General features: G+C 35.0%; 1 protein-coding gene across 4 annotated transcripts in view; it reads left to right on the top strand.

The window, feature by feature from the left end:
- Positions 1 to 26,597, top strand: part of LOC129743835 (AP2-associated protein kinase 1) — a 346,270-nt gene that overhangs the window by 156,950 nt on the left and 162,723 nt on the right. For 3 of the 4 annotated variants that reach the window (XM_055736044.1, XM_055736045.1, XM_055736042.1), the window contains exon 2: positions 8,098 to 8,112. The exons of the other annotated variant lie outside the window; for it this stretch is intronic. In XM_055736044.1, the coding sequence (XP_055592019.1) occupies positions 8,098 to 8,112 (15 nt within the window). The remainder of the gene's footprint in view (positions 1 to 8,097; positions 8,113 to 26,597) is intronic. 4 annotated transcript variants of the gene reach the window in all.

Raw genomic sequence — 26,597 nt, 5'->3', positions numbered from 1 at the left:
ACTAAAACAAAAAACTGAAAACATATCGACTATTTATATCGAAATATTTCCTTAAAAAAACGATAAAATATTCTCGATGTTCAAAAAACATTTATTAAGCATCTTAAATGTATTTGTAAATTTGTTTATCGAACCTCTTACGATTTGTGAATACGAGAGTGGATAAAAAATAATTAAGAAGCAACAAACAAATTTAAACTTTTTTTGGTATTTATTTGAGAAAAGTTAAAGTATAGACATCTGATGAATTTTGCAATGCTCAAATATATAAATTACCTTTTAATATTCTTTTAAATTAAAATTTATTGAGTTATCATATTTTGAGCTACTTTGTATTATGTCTTGCTTTATATTGGGAAAGTTGATGATATCATTATATTGAAAACAAACAAAATTACAAAACGCCATCCAAAAATTTAAATTAATAAATTGACAAAAAAAATCACCATCTTTAAGAAATTTTACCTAAATAATTTCATGAAGTTATCGGTACGTGCTTTTACGAAGTTTTGTTCTCTTTTATAGAACAAAATTATGTATCTAGTTTAACCATCTTCGATAAAATAAAATGTTCTAGACTTCTCGATGGATAATTTAAAATTTGGGCTCAAATGAAAGGGAAAAGTCTCAGCTTTCGAAAAGTTCTCGTATAGACACCGTAAGCTTCTTCCACAAAATTACTCAAAAATGTTTCACAGTTTCAGCAAAAAAATCATGAGCTATCAAGCTTCAAAGTAGCATGAAAAAAAATCAAGATCATTAATTCAAACAAATGAGAACAACCTAACAACAACGGAAATGACAACTGTAGACAACAACAAAAACATGTCGTTCCCTTATACATGTTATTTAATTAGCATGCTACTGGAAGTGCGCACGACTGACATGACCGCATTACTGACACTTACGCCATTTTATTGTCGTAGTTATACAACAACCATCCACGATCATTTCTTGTAGCTGAAGAAATTTGAGGGAGGAAAAGTGCTCGCTAACATATGTTCGCTAAGTGCGTGTCACTTGCCCGGAGGAAATTTGTCCAAGAAATTCAACATCCCCCGTTTTATGAACGTTTGGACTAATGGATATCAACTTTCCAGACCTTTGGCTTAGTGGTTTTTGACGTGTGAACTTTACTCAATGCCTAAACGATTTAGTTTTCTGGTGAATAGCTCACCATTTCTCGGATCATTTTTTTCCCTTGATAAACAAAAAATCTAAAATGGTACCATCCACTTTTATCAAAAAACAATCCATGCTCCCATTTTACGCGCCTTACATAACACCTCAAATTGGTGGCATGAAACAAAATTTGATGTCTCATTCCCTTTGAAAGAGTTTTCCTTTGGAAACGTTTCCGAGGGTCTTCGTCATTTTTCTCTCTACCATTTATTTGCTTCCCAACAACGAGACAAAGCACATCATTTTTCTCATGCTCGCGTGTTGTGTGGGAGTAAAAGGTTAGGCTCTAGGTCTGTAATTTAAACGATTTGGTATGTATCCATTCAGGGTGCTTCTGCTGAAGTGAATGAGTACATGCATTACAGGTTTGTATTTCATGCCCCTGATTTTTGTTTTGTTGCCATATTGCAATGAGTTCAGAGAAAAGATAGGTATTGTAATGTCAAATTTTGTTTTAAATGATTGTCTCTTTTTAAATGGTCATAAACCTATTGAAAAAAAAAATAAATAAATCCCTCTGAATCCCAGAAAAAAATGTCATTAAATGTTTGGTTCATACATTTTCGCATTTTGGGAAGTATGAGAAAACTGATTTATTAAAAGCAAATTTACTGTACAGCAACTTTAGTACTGTACGAAACTTTAGTATTGTTTTCAGAGATTTTCAAATGTATCAAATAAAGACTGAAACGATTAAAAAAATCAAACATTTCTCACTATACAAAGCTACACACAGGAGTACTTTACCTCAAAACCTGGACAGAAAATCAAAAAATTTAAAAACATGTATAAATTTTAGATATATTTTGCATATCATAATTGGCGGTTTTAATCATCGGTTTAGGGTATTATAATAGTACTACTCGAAAAATAGAGCTTACAAATGTGGTTTAAAACGTATATTCTTTCATAGTGTTACTTGAGCAATAATGTGACTAAGAACAAATTTTCGTCTACAACATTTCCATTTCCAATATGAATTCATTTTGTTAGCATAGGATTAAGATACTCCTATGCACACAATGAACTCTCATTCTTCTTTTTTGCCATGAAAAATCTTTATGATAAAATTGCTAACGTTTTTACAACGTACCTCCTCATCAGTGGCAACTTAGACAGCTCAATTAGTGGGCAAGGTTACCGAAATCATAGAAAAATCTATAATTTCACAGAATTTTGAGCCAATATTCATCACAGAATCTGTTTCACAGAACACAGAATTTTTGGAATATTCACAGATTTCACAGACTTTTAAAATGTTGGACGTATTTTTCAAAATTCAACTTTTTATGTCAGTATAAATTTTGGATAATTATCTTTGAAAAGGAATAATATGATAGAATTGGTAATGTAAATTGATTTTTCTTTAGTAAAACGTAAAAAAGACGCAATTTGACATGAATTTTGAATGAAACTGACGAAAAAGGCATCACAGAAAACCGTCACAGAATTTTAGGGTAGAATCGCGGAAAGTCAGAATTTTTTTCGTCAAAACACAGATTTTTTTTTCGGCATCCTTGTTAGTGGGGCGTGTTTTGAAAAATAAGAGTGAATAAGGAAAAATAACGTTTTTTACTGTCCATGCCAAAAATTAAAGGGAAATTACTTTCACTGTGAAGATTATGAACCACTCTACCTTTTTTCCCTTAAATGATTGAAAATCAATAAAAAAAAACCCGGAAAATTTATAATGGATCCAAAATAGGAGACTTTGATGTTCCATTTTTAAACCTGACCTCACCAATACTTTTTTTTAAACACCAACAAATCAACAAAAGTGTCCGTTTTTTAATTGGGCTAGAATTCAGAACCAATATTGAACAATTCTAAATTTTTTTGTCAACGACAAGTAAGTAAACACCAAAAAGTTTCAGCTATTGTTCAGCTGATAGAGCTGACGGGGAGTGAAAGTGGTTGAGATATTCATAATAGAAATTTAAGTATTTCTAATCGTTCAAAAGCTGCAATACTTTTTAATGATAACATTTGACTAAAGATACTATTTTTAATGAACATTGATCAAATTTTTGGAAAATCATACTTTTTAAAGGATTTTTCAGTACTAGGCCAAATTAAAGGTACCAGTTAAACACCAAAATAGGAACAGTAGGTTCAAAGATGAAAATTTTAATCATCTATACCTTTGCAAATCTTTCAATAACGACGAAACCTATGATGACATTTTTTATTGAAACTACAAAAAAGATCATGAACTCTAAATAAATTTCTTAAATGATATAAACCTCCCGTACGTTTATGAGAAAACAAAAATATTCAAAAACCACCGCTTAAACCACCTACTAAAACTCAAATGTATTCAACTGTGAAAAATACAGACAATACTTTACTAACATAATCAATTTAAATCGAAAAAAAATGGATCAAGGAGTCTAGAATAACTTTCTATTTCGAAGATTTGCGAAAAAATACACGTGCAAGCTAACAACTTTGACTAAAAAGTAATAATCTGTGATAAATTTTTAATAGGTACCATCAATAATTTTTTATTATTTCCTTTTTCTGGGATATTTTTTCTTATGCGGATGATTCGTCCCTTAAAATAAGCGATGAATACTTTCAAGAATGAGCTGAAAAAGTAATTGACAACAGTGTTAAAAATGAACAAAAACACTGTTATGAAGATGTTTTCTCTAAAGTCTTTAAATTTTTGGTTAAAAATCAATATCATCCAAAAGTTTGGAGTTTTTGTTTATTTTTAAGGGAATCTTAATATATTTAAGCTTGAAAATGAAGAATAAGAAGTTTGTAGGAGTAATACCACTAGTTTACAGCATTTTTAAACAAAGTAACGGAATAACGGAATAAACGGAATTAACGGAATAAAAAACCACCATTTTCACGATTTTTTTTTCTAGAGCTATCGTTCAAATGTATTCAAATTTTTTGCATTATACAAAGCATTGTTAAAACAACATTTAGTATTTTTTTCGTAGAAAAATATTGAAAAATGAGCCGGTGACGGAGCACTTTCGAAGATGCCTTTTAGAAAACAGGATTTGCGGTGGACACTGTATCTCAGCACAGAATCATCTGAAGTCAAAAAATCAGAGCAAAATATTTTTAATAGATGTTTTTCTGGACCCCAACGTTTTTATTTAACTTAAAACAAAATTGATGAAATTTTTGTGGCTGTTTGAAGTAAAAACTACGATTTTTCACGAAAAAATCCGCCATTTTTATCTGTAAAATCTCCCCAAAGTAAAAAATATCAAAAAAGAAAAACGTTGGGGTCTGGTATTTTATATGTAGAAAATATGTTCCAAATTTGAAAAGAATCGGATAAGTAGTTTTCAAATGACGATGTCCACGGACTTTAAAAATGTGCTTTCGAGAAAAACGCGTTTGAAGTTTCTGCTCTTGCTTTCTTGCAGTATTAGATAGGAGATAAAGGCCTATAATTTCTACAGTTTTGCTTCAATTGACTTGAAAATTTGACACAACATTCTTGAAATGTTTTACAATAAGAAAATAAAAAAATAAAAAAATCGATTTTATGAAAGTGTTAGACCCTACATTTTGAAGAATTCATCTGAAAAAGGTTTTGCTCATCATCTTTCGAATGAGATCAAAAGAAATGCAATATGTCATGACATTACTGAGATATGGTCGAACAAAATTAGCTTGTTTTTCATAAGCTGAACTCAAACTTATGACTGGCAGTATATATGATCCTTAAATGTTAGTTCAAAAAGAAAATTTCAAGTGGATTTTTATTGAAATTGGATGAAAATTGAAGAGTTTATGGTCATTTTACTTGAACAGTAATGTTTGCATTTTTATATAATTAAACGAACCGCTGTGTAGTATAGGAAGAATTATACATGATAAATTAAACTCGCTCCATGGTTAAATTGAACATTGGTTAACCAGAAGGTTGCATGTCAAGATTTCACTTGAAGACTAAAACACTATTGGACTTGAAACAAATAAGTTATCAATGATATCAAGGTTCAAAGATTGTATTTTTGCCGCAAAATGTCATTTGTAATGACAATTTTCTGTAAAAATACAATATTTGAACCGCAATAACTTTTTTGTTTCAAGTCCATTCTTGATGAAGTCTTCAGGGTCTCTGAAAATTATTCATAAAAAGCAATAAGTCAGTAAAAAGCTATAATTAAAAAAAATCCAATATTTTTTGCTCGTCCCTAGCAAAATACCTTAAAATCATCTCACACTTGAGACTTAAGTAACCCCTTCTCATGATCAGATCATGCTGAAATTTAACATGTGATCATCTGATAAACCAATGATCAATTTTAGTATAGAGCGGGTGAAATTAATCATGTTTAGTTAATTCTATGCTAAGATCAGTGCCTTGTGGCTCGTCTAGTTATTAAAAAGATGTAAACATTACTGTTTTAGTAAAACAACCATAACTTGAAATCTTCTTGCCGAACTGAGACTTAAGGTTCACATAATATAAGATTCTTGAAATGTTACTATTGAGTCCTAAACTGTCAATAATACAAAAATTTCTCTTAAAAAGGAATTTTTATCATTTTTCTGTCATAAATTCACTTACATCAACAATAATGATGATCATGGCCATAGGAACGGGAGGAAGGGGGTGTGGGGTTTAAACCACCGCCCCTCTTGTCCTCATGAAGGTCCCAAAATGCCAAACCAAAACGTTTTTCTCTAAACGAAAAATTCCAAATTCCGAATCAAATTTTGATGAACGACTAAAATGATTCAATAGTAACTATCTCGACTCAGAACCTCGAAATCTTATCCCAGGTAAAAATTCTTTTTTGTATTTAAGTGTTTTACTGATGTTTGAAATTGTCAAGAATCCATCTATTCGGCAATGTTTAGATATGTTGGGGTCCAATGGAAGTTTTGACCGCTATCCCAGATCTTCCGGTAGAAAAAAATCTTACTTAAAAAACGACATCCAGCTTTGGCATTGCTTAGCTGTATTTCATTTCCCAATGAACCGATTTCCAAAACCCTAAATTTTAATTTTTTTTCGTCAATATGATCATTATTTTCATAGAACATACTTGGTCTGTAAAAATTCCCAGTTCTTCAGTATATTGGTATGATGATAAATGTATGAAATGTGCCCTTCGGGTCATATTGACCCAAACAGCTCTAGAGGGTTAATAACCTAGTGAAAATTTTAAAAATTAGCTCACTTTTTCTCAAATCTTAAAAAAAAAGATTTTCAATAGATTTATAGCGAATAGTGCGTTGGATAGGGCGAGTCTCTTTTATTAGAAGGAAAATTTTCAGAGATGAAAAATTTATGTTTCTTGATTTTTTTCTAAAAAAGACACCGTGACACTGCAGTCAATAGAACTCTTAAAATGTATTCTATTGAATTCAACCCAACGAAATTTGAGCTATTCTGATGGAAAATGACGTATAAAACATAAATACCCCAGCGTTTTTATTAACTCTAATTTTTTAAAGTACTATCAGATAAGATAAATTTGATAAATTTATCCTATCTTTTCTTCTTACAATAAACTAATGGTTTTTTTGTGTACGGTGTGTCGCGTAAGGGCCCATCGAAACCGTTTCTAGTACTGGTGGGTGTCCCGTTGGCTCTACTTGTGCCACGTGGAACCGTTGGGTCACCTTCGATTCTAGTGGTCCATTTTGCCCCTTTCCAGACTTGTCTTTGGGTAGGGAATGTACTAGACAGACCGAAATTCTGAGAAAATCTCATAGGTTGTGTATGATAAATTTTACAAACTTACATATTTTATGGATTTTTTTTAATTATAGCTTTAAATTCATAGTCAAAAAATATGAAATATGTATTAACGATTTTTCCCGTGAACAATGGAATTCTCGGAAAGCAGACAAAAACATATTTTTAATTAACAGACATTAACCTAAACTGAAAAACTTCGGGAAAAAGGCCACTCTTATAAAAGCTAACCTACCGAAAATTGGTAAAATGTTTGGACATCAACGATCAGTATAAGCAAGTGGACTCAAGTAAAATATCACTGAGTTCCTGAGATAAAAATGTATAAAATTAGTATAATTCGGCTAGTTATTTCGACCACTGTTTCTTACTATGTTTTACCATTTGAATGGATACCAACAATTGAATTTTTTAGGAGTGATACCCATAAAATACTGTACAGCAAGAAAATAATGTGTCTATTCACATTGTATAATTTGGAAATTTTAATGCATACAAAGTGGGGCTCTTAGTTTTTTGTCAAAAAAAAAAATGTGATGCTTCTCCCATTTTTGTTAAATAGAAAAAAACTGGAGCATGAGCAAACTTGCTCTTCTATCATGTAAACCTGCTGATATTTTATCCAACATTCTTCCATTTATGAGTGCAAACCACACTACCAAGTGTATAGATCTTGCCGCGATAGAGCAATTATGAAATACCGACGCCTCTTGGTTTTGCATCCATCCAATCTTCTTCCCTGTTCGCTATCTTTTCCTCCCATGATGGTTTTGCATTCATACTTTTTCCATCCTCGTTTGTTGTTGTGGCTTCAAAAAAAATTCACCCAAGTTCACCTTTCCGATTACTTCATCCTCCCCTAGGCTTGATCTCATTAAATCACACAAACAAATCCATGCAACTTTGTTGCTTTTTTCTGCATTCGAATCGCTGCCGGGCATTGAGAGAGTCATATGATTTTGAAGGGCAGGAAAACCCGATGGAATCGTGTGTTTGAAGGAATGATTCACCGAAAAAAAAACAACAACAGAAGACCTCTTTCGTTTCGGAATCATTTGAGCAAACACTGCGCTTCACGTCGGCTTAATGTGCGCTAAATTGATGCTTTTTGCAATGATTTTGTTGCCCATTGTTATCATTTTTCTAGATCATTTCACACGAAAGAAAACAAAACAAAAATCATTTCCTCTTCGAACGAACTAATCTAAAGAAAGTGAATCTTCTCATTTCAGCTTCCACAATCTGAGGTACTACCTACTTTACAGAGACGGAATGACTTCATCAACTCTCGAGTCATCATTGGCCAATTTGAAAAGAAGACAAGCATGGTGAAAAAATTCAATTTTATCGTTCACCCATCTTCCATTTTGTTCCGACCGCCACCAAAAAGATTCAATTGGAACTCTCAAAACAGTGTTGAGATATTGAATCAATCGATTAATTCATCACCTTTCCACTACCAATGATGCCTGTGTTTGATTTTGAAAACCAAAATAACATCAAGCTGTTACCGGTTCATAACTAATAATCACATCAATCAAGCGCATAAGTTTTTCTGCATTGGTCACAAAGAAAGCAAAGTTTTGATTTGCTTTAGGTTCATTGACTAACTCATTATTTCCCCTTAACGAAACGACTTCAAAACCGTGTCAACACAGGAAGTCATCTCCATATCTTAGAATTATTTTGATTTAAAAATAGTTGATTAACCGTCACATAATTTAATGATAAAACGATAACATTGAATCAAATACCCTCTCATAAAAAGATATCAGAAATCTAGGGAGAGACCTTCATAAAAAATCTGAAATGACAATTTAAAACTTTTAATAGAAAAATGATATTTTAAAGGTAGCTACCTAAGTAATTGAGAAAAATAGCATATTACTAAAATAGTTGATTCCACACATCACACTGGATTTTCGATTCTTTAATATATGTTCATAAACAACAAAATATGAAATTCAGTAATTTTTTGATACATTGGGGGAATGCGGATACTTGAATCTTTAAAGCATGGATCACCAAGAATCTGGACGCACTGTTTATTATACCATTGCGCTCCTAGTTGTTGGATCTGGAATGTTTTGACAGTACTTTGTTCGGAAATGTTTCCTTTATCAGTGCTGAAAATTTCATTACGATTCGTTTTGTTTCAAAAAAGTTACACGTGATGGAAGCCGCGAGACGAAAATAAATTTTGGACACCCACGTTAAAAACCGACGTGGTCGGGTTGAAAAAATCGCGAAATCGTTAAAAATGCTCAAATCAATCGTGTGCAGCGTTCTCAAACATTTCCGTGAGATGCATACTATCGATCGGCAGGTTCATACCAAGCGTTATAGTGGACCTAAGAATCAGAAACTGCATTTGAAGGTAGGGGTAGTCGGACTACGACATCGCCAAGAAATTCAACGTCGACCGGTGCACCGTCAGAAGGATTAGTCTCTGCGAAGGAATACAATCCTATCGGGCCAGTAAGCAACCAAACCGGACATTGAAGCAGAATTTAGTAGCCAAAGGACGTGCCCGGAAGTTATACAACAAGATTCCAGCGAAGAACGACAGATGCATCCTCATGGATGATGAATCGTACGTGAAGATGGATTTTGGGCAGCTTCCTGGCCAAAAACTTTATAAAGCCACTGCAGTGGTGCACTGCACTGGTCGAGGTGATGTCCCCGCCGAGTTCAAATTCGTTTTTGCCGATAAGTTGGCAAGAAAATGTTTGATCTGGCAAGGTATTTGCAGCTGCGGACGAAACACCCCGGTTTTTGTGAAAAACAAGACCATGGACTCCGAAATGTTCAAGGAGGAGTGCCTTGAAAACGTTTTTTTTTTTCGTACATTAGATCTCACAAAAAGCCAGCAAAGTTTTCGCCAGATTTGGCAAGCTGCCACTACAGCAAAGAGGTACTACGGTGGTGTCGGGCCAACGGGTGGATATTGTCGAAAAGGACATCAACCCACCCAACTGCCCTCAATTCAGCCCTATCAAAAAATTTTGGGCAATTGTCAATTAGAAGATGAAGAAGAATGATAGGACGACTCGGAAAGCAACAGAGATGAAGAGATTGTGGAACAAAATGGCCGCTGAGGTCAGTGAATAGGGTGTCCAAACTTTGATGAGGCGTTCTAGACGAAAAGTTCGAAATTACATAAAAAAACATAGAAATATTTTTTTTCTTATTTTTACTTTGAAGTGCAACAAAAACCCTACATTTTGATAACAAAACATTTTTATTTCGTTTACACATCCGAGATAGACCCGTTTTAACGCGTCCAGATTTGTAGTGATCCATGCTTTAGATACACTGCACAATGGGGAAAAAAGTGTACAAACCGCGAAGAAATTCAATATCTTTCGTCCTACATGATCCAAATCTATGAAATTATACTTTCCTTTTGTGAAAATTTCCGGAGAATCGATTGCACATAGTTTCAAATGCCGCACAAGCTTGCGAACGAAGATATAGTGCCTTTTTAACCCCTAATTCCCCTATATTTTGTAAACATTCCAGAAAAACACTGTTTCGAAAAAGAGAATTTTGAACGAAAACAGACCTATCGTGTGTAATTTTTTCTGAGGAATCGAATAAAGGCTGTTTTGGCCACCGCACGCTTCAGAAAATGGAGTTATGGCTGTTTTTACCCTCAATTTCCCTATATTTATCAATTATTTCTGAAAATAGCTTGTTCGGACTTGATCATTTTGAACCAAATAGGTTGTATTTTGTGCGTTTTTTTTTTGAGCAATCGAATGAAGGCTATTTGAGCCCCCGCACACTTCGAAAAATTAGGTTATGGCTGTTTTACCCTCAATTCCCTTTCATTTTTCAAAAAGTTCAGAAAAACCGTGATTGGACTTGAAAATTTTGAACCAAACGAGACTTATCTTATGCAATTTTTTCCGAGGAATCCAATGAAGGCTGTTTGAACCCCCGCACGCTTGGAAATATGGAGTTATGGCTATTTTTACCCTCAATTCTCCCACATTCTTCAATGATTTCTGAAAAAATGTAGGGGAAAAATTGCATAAGATAAGTCTCTTTTGGTTCAAAACTTTCAAGTCCAAACATGGTTTTTCTGAACTTTTTGAAAAATGAAAGGGAATTGATGGTAAAACAGCCATAACTCCTGTTTCCGATGCGTGCGGTGTGTCAAATAGACTTCATTGTATTCCTCGAAAAAAAAACACACATGATACGTTCCATTTGGTTCAAAATTTTCAAGTCCTAACATGCTTTTTCTTAACAATTTGAAAAATGAAAGGGAAATTGAGGGTAAAACAGCCATAACTTCTGTTTCCAATCCGTGTGGTGGCTCAAATAGGCATCGTTGAATTCCTTGGAAAAAATCACATAGGGTACAACCCATTTGGTTCAAAATTTTTAAATCCGAACATGCTTTTTTCTGAAATTATTGAAAAATGTAGGGGAATTGAGGGTAAAAACAGCCATAACTCCATTTTCTGAAGCGTGCGGTGGCCAAAACAGCCTTCATTTGATTCCTCAGAAAACTTACACACGATAGGTCTGTTTTCGTTCAAAATTCTCTGGTTCGAAACAGCGTTTTTCTGGAATGTCTACAAAATATAGGGGAATTAGGGGTTAAAAAGGCACTATATCTCCGTTCGCAAGCTTGTGCGGCGTTTGAAACTATGTGCAATCGATTTTCCGGAAATTTTCACAAAAGGAAAGTATAACTTCATAGATTTAGGTAATGTAAGACGAAAGATATCGAATTTCTTCGCGGTTTGTACACTTTTTTCCCCATTGTGCACTGTATCAAAGTATTGTCCGTACAGCACATACCTTGAAATCCAAACAATCAAAAGGTGCACTTTTTCAGTCAATAAAAATACTCCAATTACATCATTCGCTGTAGAAACTAGTCCTTTTTGTAGATTAGTATTAAAAATGTTTATGAATTATACCTTAAAAATAATATAAATAATTTTGTATAAAAAGTCCCAAAATCGACGTCAACAAATTGTCCGTACACTGAGGCCTTTGTCAAATATTAGTCAAGAAAACAGTTATGTGTCAGTTTGTCAAACGCAGAAACCTGAGTTGAATCTCAGCAAACACAATTTCCAGTGGTCTGAGCGATAAATACGGTGAAATGAACGGTATTTAGCATAAATTAGTAGATTTCAACAATTTGTGGATCAAATTAATAGAAAAATGTCTGCTCCTCACAAAAAATATCTGTTGACATCCGGAAACTGGTTGTTGACCTGAAGAATGACGGTAAAAGCTTGTCCGAAATTGCAAGTATAGAAAAACGGCCACGATCGTCGGTTCAGTATGTCCTTCAGAACTTTAAGAAGACTAACTCCCTGGAGACTACTCCAGGAAGAGGCCGCAAACTGAAGCTTACGGATCGTCACCATCGCATCATTGCACAGTGGTGCAGAACATCAATCAGCTGTACGAAATAAATAGCGCCCAGGAATGAAGATATGGATATTTGATGTCTTCAGCAACATTGATCAGTTTTACATGAAGCATATTCTAGTGTCAAAATTTATGCCGAGGGGTCAACCGATAGCGAGATAAAAATGCTAACTTTCTTGTTTTTCAAATTAGGGCTTTGATGTCTTAGACAAAAATGTTTATCTGATCAAAATACATAAGTTTGTTGAATATGTCAAAGTCCTATCACATAACCCTCAGGAGTTACAGTCAAAGTAAAAAAAATCTGTTGAAAAAACAGTTTTTTGAACCTGACACGTTGAATGATTGAAAATACACATTTTATGTAAAAATTTCCTATTTTACTATAGAAAAAACGGTAAGGAAATTTTTACATTAAATGTGTATTTTCAATCATTCAAATCTCTACTAGTTCCACCGATTTCCGCGCTAATTTCAAATGGAAATGGTTCCGCTTGTCATCAAAAATAATCTCAAAAAAGGGGGTGTTGCGAAAATGTGCACTTTTCGTTGGACGAGCCTTCCAAAATTGCCAATAAAATACACTAAATGCTTTCTATAGAGTTTCAGCAACTTCTAAACCTATCATAATGTATAAGACAAATGTAGATCGTGACTTGTTACAACTTTGTTTCAAAGACAGTGAACCATTTTATCCTATCTACAACGTGTCAGGTTAAAAAAACTGTTTTTTCAAGAGATTTTTTTTTACTTTGACTGTAACTCCTGAGGGTTATGTGATAGGACTTTGACATATTCAATAAACTTATGTATTTTGATCAGATGAACAACTTTATCGAAGACATCAAAGCCCTAATTTGAATAACAAGAAAGTTAGCATTTTTATCTCGCTATTGGTAGACCCCTCGGCATAAATTTTGATACTAGAATATGCTTCATGTAAAACTGATCAATGTTGCTGAAGACATCAAATGTCTAACTCTTCATTCCTGGGCGCTATTAATTTCGTACAGCTAGTCTGGTGTTCTGCACCACTGTGCATTGTCAGGAAAATCAGTCAGAATCCTAAAATCAGTGCCCTGAAACTAGCTGACAGCCTGAAGAATTTTGAAACACACAGATTAATCCTCTAACGGTACGGAACATACTTCCTGAAAAAAAATTCCGAGGTCGTGTGGCCATTTGCGCTGAAAGCACCCCACACCATTACATGGCCACCACCGTGCTTAACTGTCGGTCACAAATTTTTCGGATCCAATTCAGTATTTGTATTACGCCATACTGCTACATGTCCGTCAGACCCAAAAAAAATTAAATTTGCTTTCGTCAGTGAATATGACGTTCTGCCAGAACTCTTCCGGTTCCAGGACATACTTTTGAGCGTATTCCAGCCGCTTTTTCTTATTCTTAGCAGATATAAACGGCTTCTTACGAGCAACACGACCTCGGTATTTTTTCTCATGAAGTTTGTTCCGTACCATTTGAGAATATACCTGTTTGTTTTCAAAATTCTTCAGGCTGTCAGCTAGTTTCGGGACACTGATTTTAGGATTCTGACTGATTTTCATGACAATGATGCGATGGTGACGATCCGTAAGCTTCAGTTTGCAGCCCCTTCCTTGAGTGGTCTTTAGGGAGTTAGTCTTCTTAAAGTTCTGAAGGACATACTGAACCGACGATCGTGGCCGTTTTACTATACTTGCAATTTCGGACAAGCTTTCACCGTCATTTTTTAGGTCAACAATCAGTTTCCGGATGTCAACAGATATTTTTTTTGAGGAGCAGACATTTTCCTGTTAATTTAATCCACGAATTGTTGAAATCTACTAATTTACGCTAAATACCATTCATTTCACCGTATTTATCTCTCAGACCACTGGAAATTATGTTTGCTGAGATTCAACTCACGTTTCTGCGTTTGACAAACATAATTGTTTTCTTGACTAATATTTGACAAAGGCCTCAGTGTACGGACAATTTTTTGACGTCGATTTTGGGACTTTCTATACAAAATGATTTATATTATTTTTAAGGTTTAATTCATAAACATTTTTAATACTGATCTACAAAAAGGACTAGTTTCTGCAGCGAATGATGTAATTGGAGTATTTTTATTAACTGAAAAAGTGCACTTTTTGATTGTTTGGATTTCAAGGTATGTGCTGCACGGACAATTTTTGATACAGTGTATATCTTGAAACTGGAATAAATATCTTACATAAATATATCAAAGGAAAATTTTCAAAAAGAATAATAGAACAAACATGTTACCTCAAAAAAAAAAAAATTAAAAATATATATATATATTTATTTATTGCACTTTGTTTCAAAACTCTAACAAAATATGATCTTCGATCTTTTATTATCACATTAAAAATTTTCCCACATGACAAAATTATGATACAAATATTGATTCCAATATGTGAATCAATTGAGTATAATAGAGTCTGTTTCACATACAATCTGGTCGGATAAAATAGATCATTTCTCCGCAAAGACATAACGTACAAGAAAAGTAAAAATGTCATTTTGTAGGGTTTTTATTGCACTTTAAGGGAAAAAATACATAAAAATCATTTATCAGCTTTTCGGATGAATTTTCGAACTTTTTTTGTGATACCATCCGTCATTTTCTGCACAGTACTGCTGGTAACCTCATTCGCCATCTTGTTCCACCACTTTTCCATTTGAGCGGGTTTTTTCATGGTTCAGCCACATTTCTTTAGTTTGCCCTTAACTATTGCCCAATATTTCTCGATGGGACGAAAATCCGGACAGTTTGGTGGATTGATACTTTTTTCAACAAAATCGATCTTGCTCTCCTTATACCACTTAACGACATCCCGGCTGTAGTGGCAGCTTTCCAGGTCCGGCCAGAACTTCACCGGACCTTTGTGGGACCGAATGAATGGCAAAACCCTCTCCTGGAGACATTCTTCTTTGTAAAAATTTCCATTCATTGTGTCCCCAGTGATGAAAATCTTAGTCTTCTTCCCACAACTACAGATCCCTTGCCGAATCATCAACTTACGAGCAAATTTATCTGCGAAAACAAACTTGAATCCACCCGCAACATTCCCTTTACGCTTCGCAAAGTAAAATTTGTTACCGCGTATTTGTCCTAAATCCATTTTGACAAACTCGTACTCACTCGTACAACTTCCTTGCACTGGTTTTGGCAACCAGGCTTTGTTTCAGCGTCCTGTTGGGGTGTTTGCTTGCATGATACGACCGCAAGCCTTCTCGCAAACAAATTCGTCGAGCTGTACTGTGGTTCGTCTTGAACTTTTTCGCCAAATCACGCAAGGAGATTCCAGGATTATTGTGAACTGATCGAATTACCTTTGCTCGCAGCTTCCGGTCACATGTTCCACTTTTACGCCTGGTTTGTTTTGCTCGATCCACCGTAAGGATCTCCCGGTAACTCCCGGTGCAGCACCGAATTTACAGTCGATTTTGGATATTTTAGGAATTTCGCGATCTTTATCCCTGACCAGTGACCACGTCGGTTTCTCTACGTGAGTGTGCAGAATTTTCTCTCGCCTTTCGCGTTCCATCGTCGATAACTTTTGACTGACTGCTTCAATCTTGATGAAATTTTCATCATTAAGAGCATCAGTACCGGTAAGTGCTATCCCGGGTGTTAACCTGGGACACATTCTAGGTCTTATTTTAGCTTTAGCAGCCTATTTGCGCACCGGTAGGTGCTAAACTTGTTTTCATTTTTGCCACTGGTGACGCACCGGTAGGTGTTGTTGTTGTTTGTTGCTATTTTGTTTTGTAAATTTTCCCTAGACACTTAAGCACCTGTCAAATCAGGAGCTGGTCGGTATTCAAGCCGGTCGAAGTGTCAAAATGGAGTGTTATTTTAGCTTTGACACCTGACCGCTGCTGATACTCTAAGTAAACAAACCATCCGGATCAAAACATTGTCAATAGATTCGCGATGTGACAACTAAGGGCGCTGCTGTAAATGAAAAGATGCGACCAGATTCTTTGTAAAACAGACTTTATCGGCTTGTTGTGTTTTTTTTCGAAAAGCAATTCATAGAAGCGACTTTCGGGTTCGGAACAAAATATTTTCTTACCAGTTTGGCATCACCCATCAGGAGGGTGACTTTCTGCCTTACGGCCTTGTTCTCCTGAATCATTGCACAGTGGGGATTTTTGATCAAAAAAAGGTATCTATTTCTGTGACGATCGCCTAAACTGTTCTAAATTTTGGAAAACTATCATTTCTTTTGCAAAAAAACACGGGGAATCTAATGGTCTACACCGCTTTCTGATAAAATGACTCTTAACGTCTCATTTTGCCCGATTTCCTCTATTTTTTGGGTGCAAAGTTATAATTCCGATTGTAGATATCTATTTTGCAACAAAAAAGTCATACAAACCATACTTATTTATGTAAAAATGTCAGCTGAATCGATTGGTGTACTTCAATTTTTGTTTCTACTACGACAAGTGGCTCATTTTGCCTCTTTTCCCCTAAATTTAAGAATTTTCTCTAAGAAATGCAGTCAAACAAAGTGTAATCCAACAATTTTTTATCATGAATGATCATTTTTGGTAGATTTATTCATATTCTTGCTAATCGCGTCACTTTTTTGTACTAGAATGAATATAAACGGCTAAATATCCTCAACCTCCCCTAGCTTTTTTAAATTTATGCATAAATTTCACTGTAACAATCGAGCGATTCACCTACCAAATGCAAAAACCAAGTGATTTAGTGTAAAATTTGTCGCTGAATCGAGTGGTGTACACCGCTTAGTGCTCAGCTTACGAGAATGGACGCAATCACCCCGATTTCCCCTAAAATTGAACGATATGTGGAAAAAAAATCATTATAACAAATGACAATGTATCATAAAATGCACAAAAATGATTGAAACAAGTATAAAGCTTATTGCTGAATCGAATGATGTACACCGCTTAGCGTTCAGTTGACGAGAAGAGCCTCAATCACCTCGATTTTCCCTAAATTCATTAAATTTCTTTGAAAAATACATTGCTCCAAACGAGAATTTAATTTAACAGATACAAAAAACATTGAATCGGGTGTAAAACTTATTGCTGAATCAAATGATGTACACCGCTAAGCGTGAAGTTGACGAGAAGAGTCACAACCACCCCAATTTCCCCTAAATTCTTATAATCTCTTCGAGAAAAAATTGTAACAAACGAGTGAATTTGAGTATTACTGTCGAATCGATGAGAAGAGACTCATCATGTTTAAACCAATATCAATTATCAATTCAACAAGATACTTTTCAAATTTAGAGGAAAAGGGGGTGATCCAGGCTTTTTTCTTCATCTTAACGTTCAGCAGTGTACATCTTTCTGTTCAACAATTAGTTTTTCACATGGTTCAGTTATTTCTCTGCACTTTCTGATGAATTCTCGAAAGTTACAAGTTATTTTTCTTAAATTGCAAGTATTTAGGGGAAATTGAGTCAAATAGGACTTTATCCATCAACGGAATTTAAGCGGTGTCCATTATTTTATTCAACAGTTAGTTTCACATATGATTTAATGTTTTTGTACCTTTTTCGATGCTTTCTCATTTGTTACTACGATTTTTTGGTTAATATTTTATGAGTTTATGAATGAATTTAAGATGAATTGGGGAAAATGAGACATTTCTTGTCAACTCAGTGCTAAGCGGTGTTCTTCATTCGATTCAGCGATAAGTTATCCACCTGATTCAATGTTTTTCTCATATGTTCATTTGCATTTTCGTTTGTTACAATGTTTTTTCCAAGAAACTGCATAAATTTAGGGGAAATTGGGGTGGTTGTGACTCTTCTCGTCAACTTCACGCTTAGCGGTGTACATCATTTGATTCAGCAATAAGTTTTACACCCGATTCAATGTTTTTTGTATCTGTTAAATTAAATTCTGGTTTGTAACAATGTATTTTCCAAAGAAATTTAATGAATTTAGGGGAAATCAGGGTGATTGAGGCTCTTTTCGTCAACTGAACGCTAAGCGGTGTACATCATTCGATTCAGCAATAAGCTTTATACTTGTTTCAATCATTTTTGTGCATTTTATGATACATTGTCATTTGTTATAATGATTTTTTTCCTCATATCGTTCAATTTTAGGGGAAATCGGGGTGATTGCGTCCATTCTCGTAAGCTGAGCACTAAGCGGTGTACACCACTCGATTCAGCGACAAATTTTACACTAAATCACTTGGTTTTTGCATTTGGTATGTGAATCGCTCGATTGTTACAGTGAAATTTATGCATAAATTTAAAAAAGCTAGGGGAGGTTGAGGATATTTAGCCGTTTATATTCATTCTAGTACAAAAAAGTGACGCGATTAGCAAGAATATGAATAAATCTACCAAAAATGATAATTCATGATAAAAAATTGTTGGATTACACTTTGTTTGACTGCATTTCTTTGAAAAAATTCTTAAATTTAGGGGAAAAGAGGCAAAATGAGCCACTTGTCGTAGTAGAAACAAAAATTGAAGTACACCAATCGATTCAGCTGACATTTTTACATAAACAAGTATGGTTTGTATGACTTTTTTGTTGCAAGGTAGATGGCTACAATCGGAATTATAACTTTACACCCAAAAAAATAGGGGAAATCGGGCAAAATAAGACGTTAAGAGTCATTTTATCAGAAAGCGGTGTAGACCATTAGATTTCTCGTGTTTTTTTACATAAAGAATGGTTGTTTTTTCATGCAAGGCGTTCTTGCCTGAATTGGATACCTTTTTTGGCTCGAAAATCCCCACTGTGCATTGTATTGAGTAAATCTCTTACCTTGCAATTTTTGAATATTACCTTCCTTTTTTGGTCCATTTACTATAATTTCTTGCGACAGGGTTCGACAAATGATAGTCGAGAAGCAGATTTAAAGAAAAGCGAAAAGCTTTTCCCCGGTGTCTGGTGATGTATTTTGATGACATTTTCGCCTCGATAAAGGAGCATTATTTCACACAGACATTAGAAAATTCCCGTTCATTGACATATCACTATCAAGAAAAGATGACAACACCATCAAATTTCCAAACACTTTGGTGCCCAAAAACAAGCCGCTTTCCTTTATTCCCATGGAAAAGCAGAATTTGCGCCAACTGTTACATCTAAATGAAGTAAGCGTTTTCATTTTTCGCAAAGAAATCTCAAAATTTGTAGCATTATTCCCGTTCAAAGAAAACGGATTGTGCCCATATAGGGCACTGTGAGTGGTCTTTCAATCATAAAACCTGCCAAGGATGAAGATGTGAGTGTCGGAGCAATTCAAACCGCGTTGAGAAAGCATGGAAAACAGTGTACTTTCACAAATTCCCCGAGATGCGGTAGGAAACCTGGCCCTGCTGACCCTACAATGGACAAAAACATCAAGGATTACTAAAACGGCATCCTTCGGCATCAGTACGGGATGTGGCTAAGAAACTAGGTACCTCATCGACCAACATTATGCGTCCCAAAGAGAGAATTGAACTTCAGACCCATCAAGCAAAAGCAGCTTCCGATGAGTCTGAAGGAGTACCAAACAGGCTGAATCCGTGAAACCGAGGTCTTGGTAACTCTACGAAAAACTTCTGACCTAGAACTCGGTTTGTGTTATCATGGAAGATGAAACCTAGATTTAACTCGACTATAAAGCTCTGCCTGGACCACAATTTAATAACTCACCGAAGGGAAAGGATGTTTCTGCATCAGTAAAAGCCATTTACTCTAAAAAATTGCAAACAAAAGTTGCTTGCTACCATTAATCAAACAGAGAGATTTTTTTTTGTTTCGATTATAGTCGTTTTACCATCTTTATGGCATTCGCGACTTTATCAACGTTGCAGTTGGCGGATCGGTATTGAAAAACTTATCCGGTACAACTGTGTTCGATGTTTATTCTTGGGCTTGAACTCACAGACATCGGCTCAGAAGCGGAAAGTGTTGAAAAAATCAAAAAAGATTGGCCTCAATTGAAAAAAATGGTCGGAGAAAGCACTGCATAAGCTGATGAGTATGGTATGAAGAGAAAAATAGGAGAACTCGCCTGCCCAATCAAAACTAATACTAATACTAATAATAAATTAAAAGAAAACACTATTTTGCAGTATGTTAAAGAATTCAAAGGTTTTTTTTCTAAAACATTGTTTTTTTTTTATTTAAGAAAGAAAATGAATTTATAATTTTCGGAACAGTTTATATCAAACTTTATACTATATTTTGTATTCTTCTTTTTAAATCTTATTGGGATGCTCTAGATTTCAAAAGTCTAGCGTATCTTTTAACTTCATCGTAGATTTTTCAAGTTGTAGTACATTACATGTCAACCTGATAGGCAGTTAATAAATCAACGAGCTGTTCGTATACTTAATGGAGTTCACCGATTACGGCATCGTTACGGTCGATAGGAGAAAACTTCCAGTGACAGATGATGCCGTATGGGAAAACTCTTCCTTTCGTTATCGCAAACCGGTAGTTCGGGTTCAGCCTGGACCAACCTGTTCAACTCCTGTTCCATTCCCATGGAAATGGGCATCCCGTTTGACTTTCGTCCTCGGTTTGCTGGGGTGATGCCGCTCTTCCAGGTGATGACCAATGACCTCTACCAAACGAATCGGGCAAGTTATTTTTTCCGTCATGGGTCTTCTCCCTAGATTGGCTCCAAGACGCTGAAAAAAAAAACGTACCTACCATTGATCTCAACTCACTCTTTTGGCGGCGCGAAGACACGAAACAAAATTTATTTCAACATTATTCAAACATCGATTCTCGAGTGTTTGCATTGCCATTGCGGTAGACGCGCAATTTTCCTGTGGCAGTTTTTTTTTGGTATATGAATCAAAACTACCTTCACCTAAACGGTGGCACATCAGCAATGCTCAGGTTTCTTCTATGAGTCTCAGTGAAGATGCAAAAACTGGATTCATGATGCACCACGATGCGATGCGGATGGTCGCCCGTCTGCGTCATCGATCTTGCTAAACTCCTCCATCAGAGACATGCTCACAAATCGAGAGAAGAAGAAGGGGGTGAGATTTATTGCACACGTGTGTGGTGGCCATTCAGCAAAACAAAAACCCATCCAAGATGGAGAAGCACAAGCATGGTTGCGCACAAACAGGATGTGTACATAGCTGTCATGCGGAAGGTTCATCTCAATGCAATGCTGCAGCAAGGTGGAAGCTGCGAATCGAAACCTGCGCACTTCACGTAGCCATCAATGGGATTTACCACCGGCAATGAATGATGGCAGCCGGTCGTCGTCGTCGTCGTCCATTCGGAAACGGAATATGGAATGTCGCAACCGGCATGCAATCTCTGTGTGTCATTCGTCGTGACCGACTTGTGCGAGGGAGAGTGACAATTATTGTGGCTTTTGGTATTGTGGCCTAGCAAAAAAGTGCAATGCTACCATAAGTGACGAACCCTCTATGGAGTTGTTGATGAAACCGAGAGTGCTAGTTTTCTCCCGGCAATTGGTTTACTTCCCATTCTAAGTGAGGTTTACGTCCGGCTTAATTACAATGTTGTTAACTAAGAAAAAGATTATTTTTTTAAATTTTAATCTTTTCAGAAACCAACCAAATTTTTTAAAGATATTTAAGTTGTCCCAACCTTATCCTAAGTCCTAACACACAGTGACTTTAAGAACGATTTCGAGGAAAACTCATTTGAAGATTAGCGATCAAAATCCACCAGCGAACATCCAATTTAACATTTTAAAGCTCCGATGTATAAAGATTCCTTACAAAATCATAAAAAAATGCACACATTTTGCTAAAAAGACTTCAAATCTACAATTTTTTAAAACGGTATAAAAATTACAAAACAAATTACAAAATGTAACAAAAACTGACAAAAAATGACAAAAATGACAAAAAACGACAAAAATGACAAAAACACGACAAAAATGACAGAACATGACAAAACATGGCAGAAATGACCAAAAAAAATTACGAAAAATGACAAAAATACCAAAAAATTTCAAAAATTCGCAAAGAAGACAAAAAATCACAAAAAAGACAAGAAACGACAAAAATCTGACAAAAAAATGACAAAAAAAACAAAAAAATTGACAAAATTGATAAAAAATGACAAAATATGACAAAAAATGACAAAAATGGCAAAAAATGACAAAAAAATTACTAAAAATGACAAAAAATGACAAGAAATGAAAAAACATTACAAAAAAATGAAAAAATGGCAAATAATTACAAAAAATGACAAAACTTGACAAACAATGACAAACAATGACAAAATATAACAAAAATAGACAAAAAAAAATACAAAAAATTGAAAATAATTGACAAAAAAAACAAAAACTGACAAAAAAAATTACAAAAAAAAATTACAAAAAATGAACAAAAATAAAAAAAATTGATAAAAAACGAAAAAAAAATTTAAAAAATTGACATACAGGACAAAAAAATACCAAAAAAAATTTAAAAAAATAGAAAAATGACAGAGAAGTCAAAGAATGACAAAAAATTACAAAAAATGAAAAAAAATGACAAGTAATAACAAAAAACGACAAAACATGACAAACAATGACAAAAAATTACAAAAAGACAAAAAATTACAAAAATTGCCGATAATTGACAAAAAAGACAAAAAAAATTGACAAAATACGACAAAAACGAAAACAAAATTCAAAAAATTACAAAAAATGACAGGAAATGACTAAAGATAACAAAAAATGACAAATGACAAAAAAATGTCAAAAATGGCCAAAAATATTACAAAAAAAGTAAAAAAAGACAAAAAAATGACCAAAACGACAAAAAATGACAAAAACTTACAAAGAAAAACAAAAATTGATAAAAAACGAACAAAATTTTAAAAAATTACATAAAAGACAAAAACTGAAAAAAATTTAAAAAAAATATAAAAATAACAGAGAAGTCAAAGAATGACAAAAAATTACAAAAAATTTAAAACATGACAAAAATTGACAAAAAAAAACACAAATGACATAAAATTACAAAAAAATTACGAAAAAAATGACAAAAATTGACGCATACGGCAAAAAATGAAAAAAAAATTACAAAAAAATTCAAAAAATGACAAAAAAATGAAAAACAGACAAAAATTACAGAAAATGACAAAACTAAACAAAACATGACAAATGACAAAAAAATGTCATAAATGACAAAAAATATTACAAAAAAATTACAAAAATTACAAAAAAACGACAAAAAGTGACAAAAATTTACAAGAAATAACAGAATACAGAAAATGACATAAAATGACTTAAAATGGCTTTAAATGACTAAAAATTACCAAGAATTCCAAAAAAATGACAAAAAAATACAAAAAATTACAAAAAATGAAAAAAATAACAAAAAATCACCGGACATAACAAATAAAAACAAAAAAAATTACAAGCAATGACAAAACTGACAAAAAATTAAAACAAAAATAAAAATTAAAATATCAAAAAAGGACAAAAAATGACAAAAGTGACAAAAATGACAAAAATGACAAAAATGACAAAAATGACAAAAATGACAAAAATTACAAAAATGACAAAAATGACAAAATGACAAAAATGACAAAAATGACAAAAATGACAAAAATGACAAAAATACCAAAAATTACAAAAATGACAAAAATGACAAAAATGACAAAAATGACAAAAATGACAAAAATGACAAAAATGACAAAAATGACAAAAATGACAAAAATGACAAAAATGACAAAAATGACAAAAATGACAAAAATGACAAAAATGACAAAAATGACAAAAATGACAAAAATGACAAAAATGACAAAAATGACAAAAATGACAAAAATGACAAAAATGACAAAAATGACAAAAATGACAAAAATGACAAAAATGACAAAAATGACAAAAATGACGAAAATGACAAAAATGACAAAAATGACAAAAATGACAAAAATGACAAAAATGACAAAAATGACAAAAATGACAAAAATGACAAAAATGACAAAAATGATAAAAATGACAAAAATGACAAAAATGACAAAAATGACAAAAATGACAAAAATGACAAAATTGACAAAAATGACAAAAATGACAAAAATGACAAAAATGACAAAAATGACAAAAATGACAAAAATGACAAAAATGACAAAAATGACAAAAATGACAAAAATGACAAAAATGACAAAAATGACAAAAATGACAAAAATGACAAAAATGACAAAAATGACAAAAATGACAAAAATGACAAAAATGACAAAAATGACAAAAATGACAAAAATGACAAAAATGACAAAAATGACAAAAATGACAAAAATGACAAAAATGACAAAAATGACAAAAATGACAAAAATGACAAAAATGACAAAAATGACAAAAATGACAAAAATGACAAAAATGACAAAAATGACAAAAATGACACTTACTTACTTACTTAATGATCCCGCGCCGATCCTCCGGTGCATAGGGCCGTGGTAAAAGACCTCCACTGTTGACGATCCGGAGCCAGCGTCTTCACCTGGTCCCAGTCAAGATTTTTGTCGACAGTTCGGATTTCAGCGGCTAGGCTTCGCCGCCACGAATTTCTGGGTCTGCCTCTTCTTCGATGACCTTCTGGATTCCAATCTAGCGCCTCTCTGCAAATCTCGTTTTCATCTCTTCGCAGCGTGTGCCCAATCCATCTCCACTTACGTTCCCGAATCTCGATTTCTAGCGCCCTTTGATGACACCGGCGATGTAGTTCCTCATTCGAGATCCAATTGCCAGGCCACCAAGCGCGGATGATATTCCGCAGGCAGCGGTTTACAAGTTTTCGCGTCGTTACCGCATATGTGCACCAAGTTTCGCACCCGTACAGCAATACGGATTTGACGTTTGAGTTGAAGATTCGGATTTTCGTTCGTAGAGAGATCTGGCGTGACCGCCAGATGTTTCGGAGACTCGCAAACGCAAATCGGGCCTTTCTTATCCGGGTTTCGATGTCTTTTCTGGTACCACCATCAGGCGTTATCTGGCTACCAAGATACTGGAAGCACTCCACTTTCTCAACTTGTTGCCCAGCTACCATGAAACTGGAGGGATTTCCTGTGTTGATCTCCATCGACTTGGTCTTTCCGACATTGACTTTGAGACCTGCTGCCTTGGAACTTTCGGTGAGATCGTCGAGTTTGCTCTGCATATCTGGTTGTGTTTGGGCGAGCAAAACAATATCGTCAGCCAGGTCAAGGTCGTTCAGTTGCTCCATTGTTGAAGGATTCCACGGCAATCCTCGGTTCGGTGCACAGTCAATCGATCCAATCAGAATCTCATCCATTACGATGAGAAAAAGTAGCGGTGATAGAATACATCCTTGTCTCACTCCAGCAGTTACCGGGATTGGTTCGGACAAGACACCGTCGTGCAAGACCTTGCACGAAAATGCCTCGTACTGTGCTTCGATGAGATGGACTAGTTTCTCTGGGACCCCTCGTCGCCTTAGAGCCGCCCAGATGTTTTCATGGTTAAGTCGGTCGAATGCTTTTTCGAAATCAACGAACACCAGCAGAAGAGAGTCCTGGAATTCGTTGATTTGTTCCAGTATGATTCGTAGCGTTGTGATGTGGTCCACACATGATCGTCCGGATCGGAATCCAGCTTGTTGCCGTCGGAGTGTAGCGTCTATTTTCTCCTGGATCCTGTTCAGGATCACTTTGCAGAGTACTTTGAGGGTTGTACAGATCAACGTTATGCCTCGCCAGTTACCGCACTCTGTCAGGTCTCCTTTCTTCGGGACCTTTACGAGGATACCCTGCATCCAGTCGGCCGGGAATGTTGCAGTATCCCAGATGTCAGCGAAAAGACGGTGCAACATTTGTGCTGATAGGGCAGGGTCGGCTTTGAGCATTTCAGCAGGGATGCAATCGATCCCAGGTGCTTTGTTGGATTTCATGTTTTTGATTGCCGCTTCTATTTCAGCCAGCGAAGGCGCTTCCGAGTTGACGCCATTTATGCGACTTACTGTTGGCGCTTCAAGCTGCGGGTTCTGTTGGCCATCGCTATTCGTGACTCGGAAGAGTTGTTCGAAGTGCTCAGTCCATCGTTTGAGCTGATCTGTTCGATCGGTCAATAACTGACCTGCTCGGTCTTTTAGCGGCATTCTTGCATTAGTCCTTGCACCACTGAGGCGGCGAGAAATGTCATAAAGTAATCGGATATCTCCATTGGCGGCGGCTCTTTCTCCCTCTTCGGCTAGGGAGTTTGTCCAGGCTCTCTTGTCTCGTCTACAAGCTCGTTTAACTGCCTTTTCCAGCTCCGCATATCGTAAGCGGGCGGCTGCTTTGGCTGACCCGGTACATGCCTGCTCAATTCCGACTTTCGCCTTTCTCCGATCATCGACCATCCTCCAAGTTTCATCCGACATCCATTCACTTC

This window comes from Uranotaenia lowii, chromosome 2 (assembly GCF_029784155.1).
Source record: "Uranotaenia lowii strain MFRU-FL chromosome 2, ASM2978415v1, whole genome shotgun sequence".
NCBI lineage: Eukaryota > Metazoa > Arthropoda > Insecta > Diptera > Culicidae > Uranotaenia > Uranotaenia lowii.
This window is presented reverse-complemented; position numbering and strand designations above follow the sequence as displayed.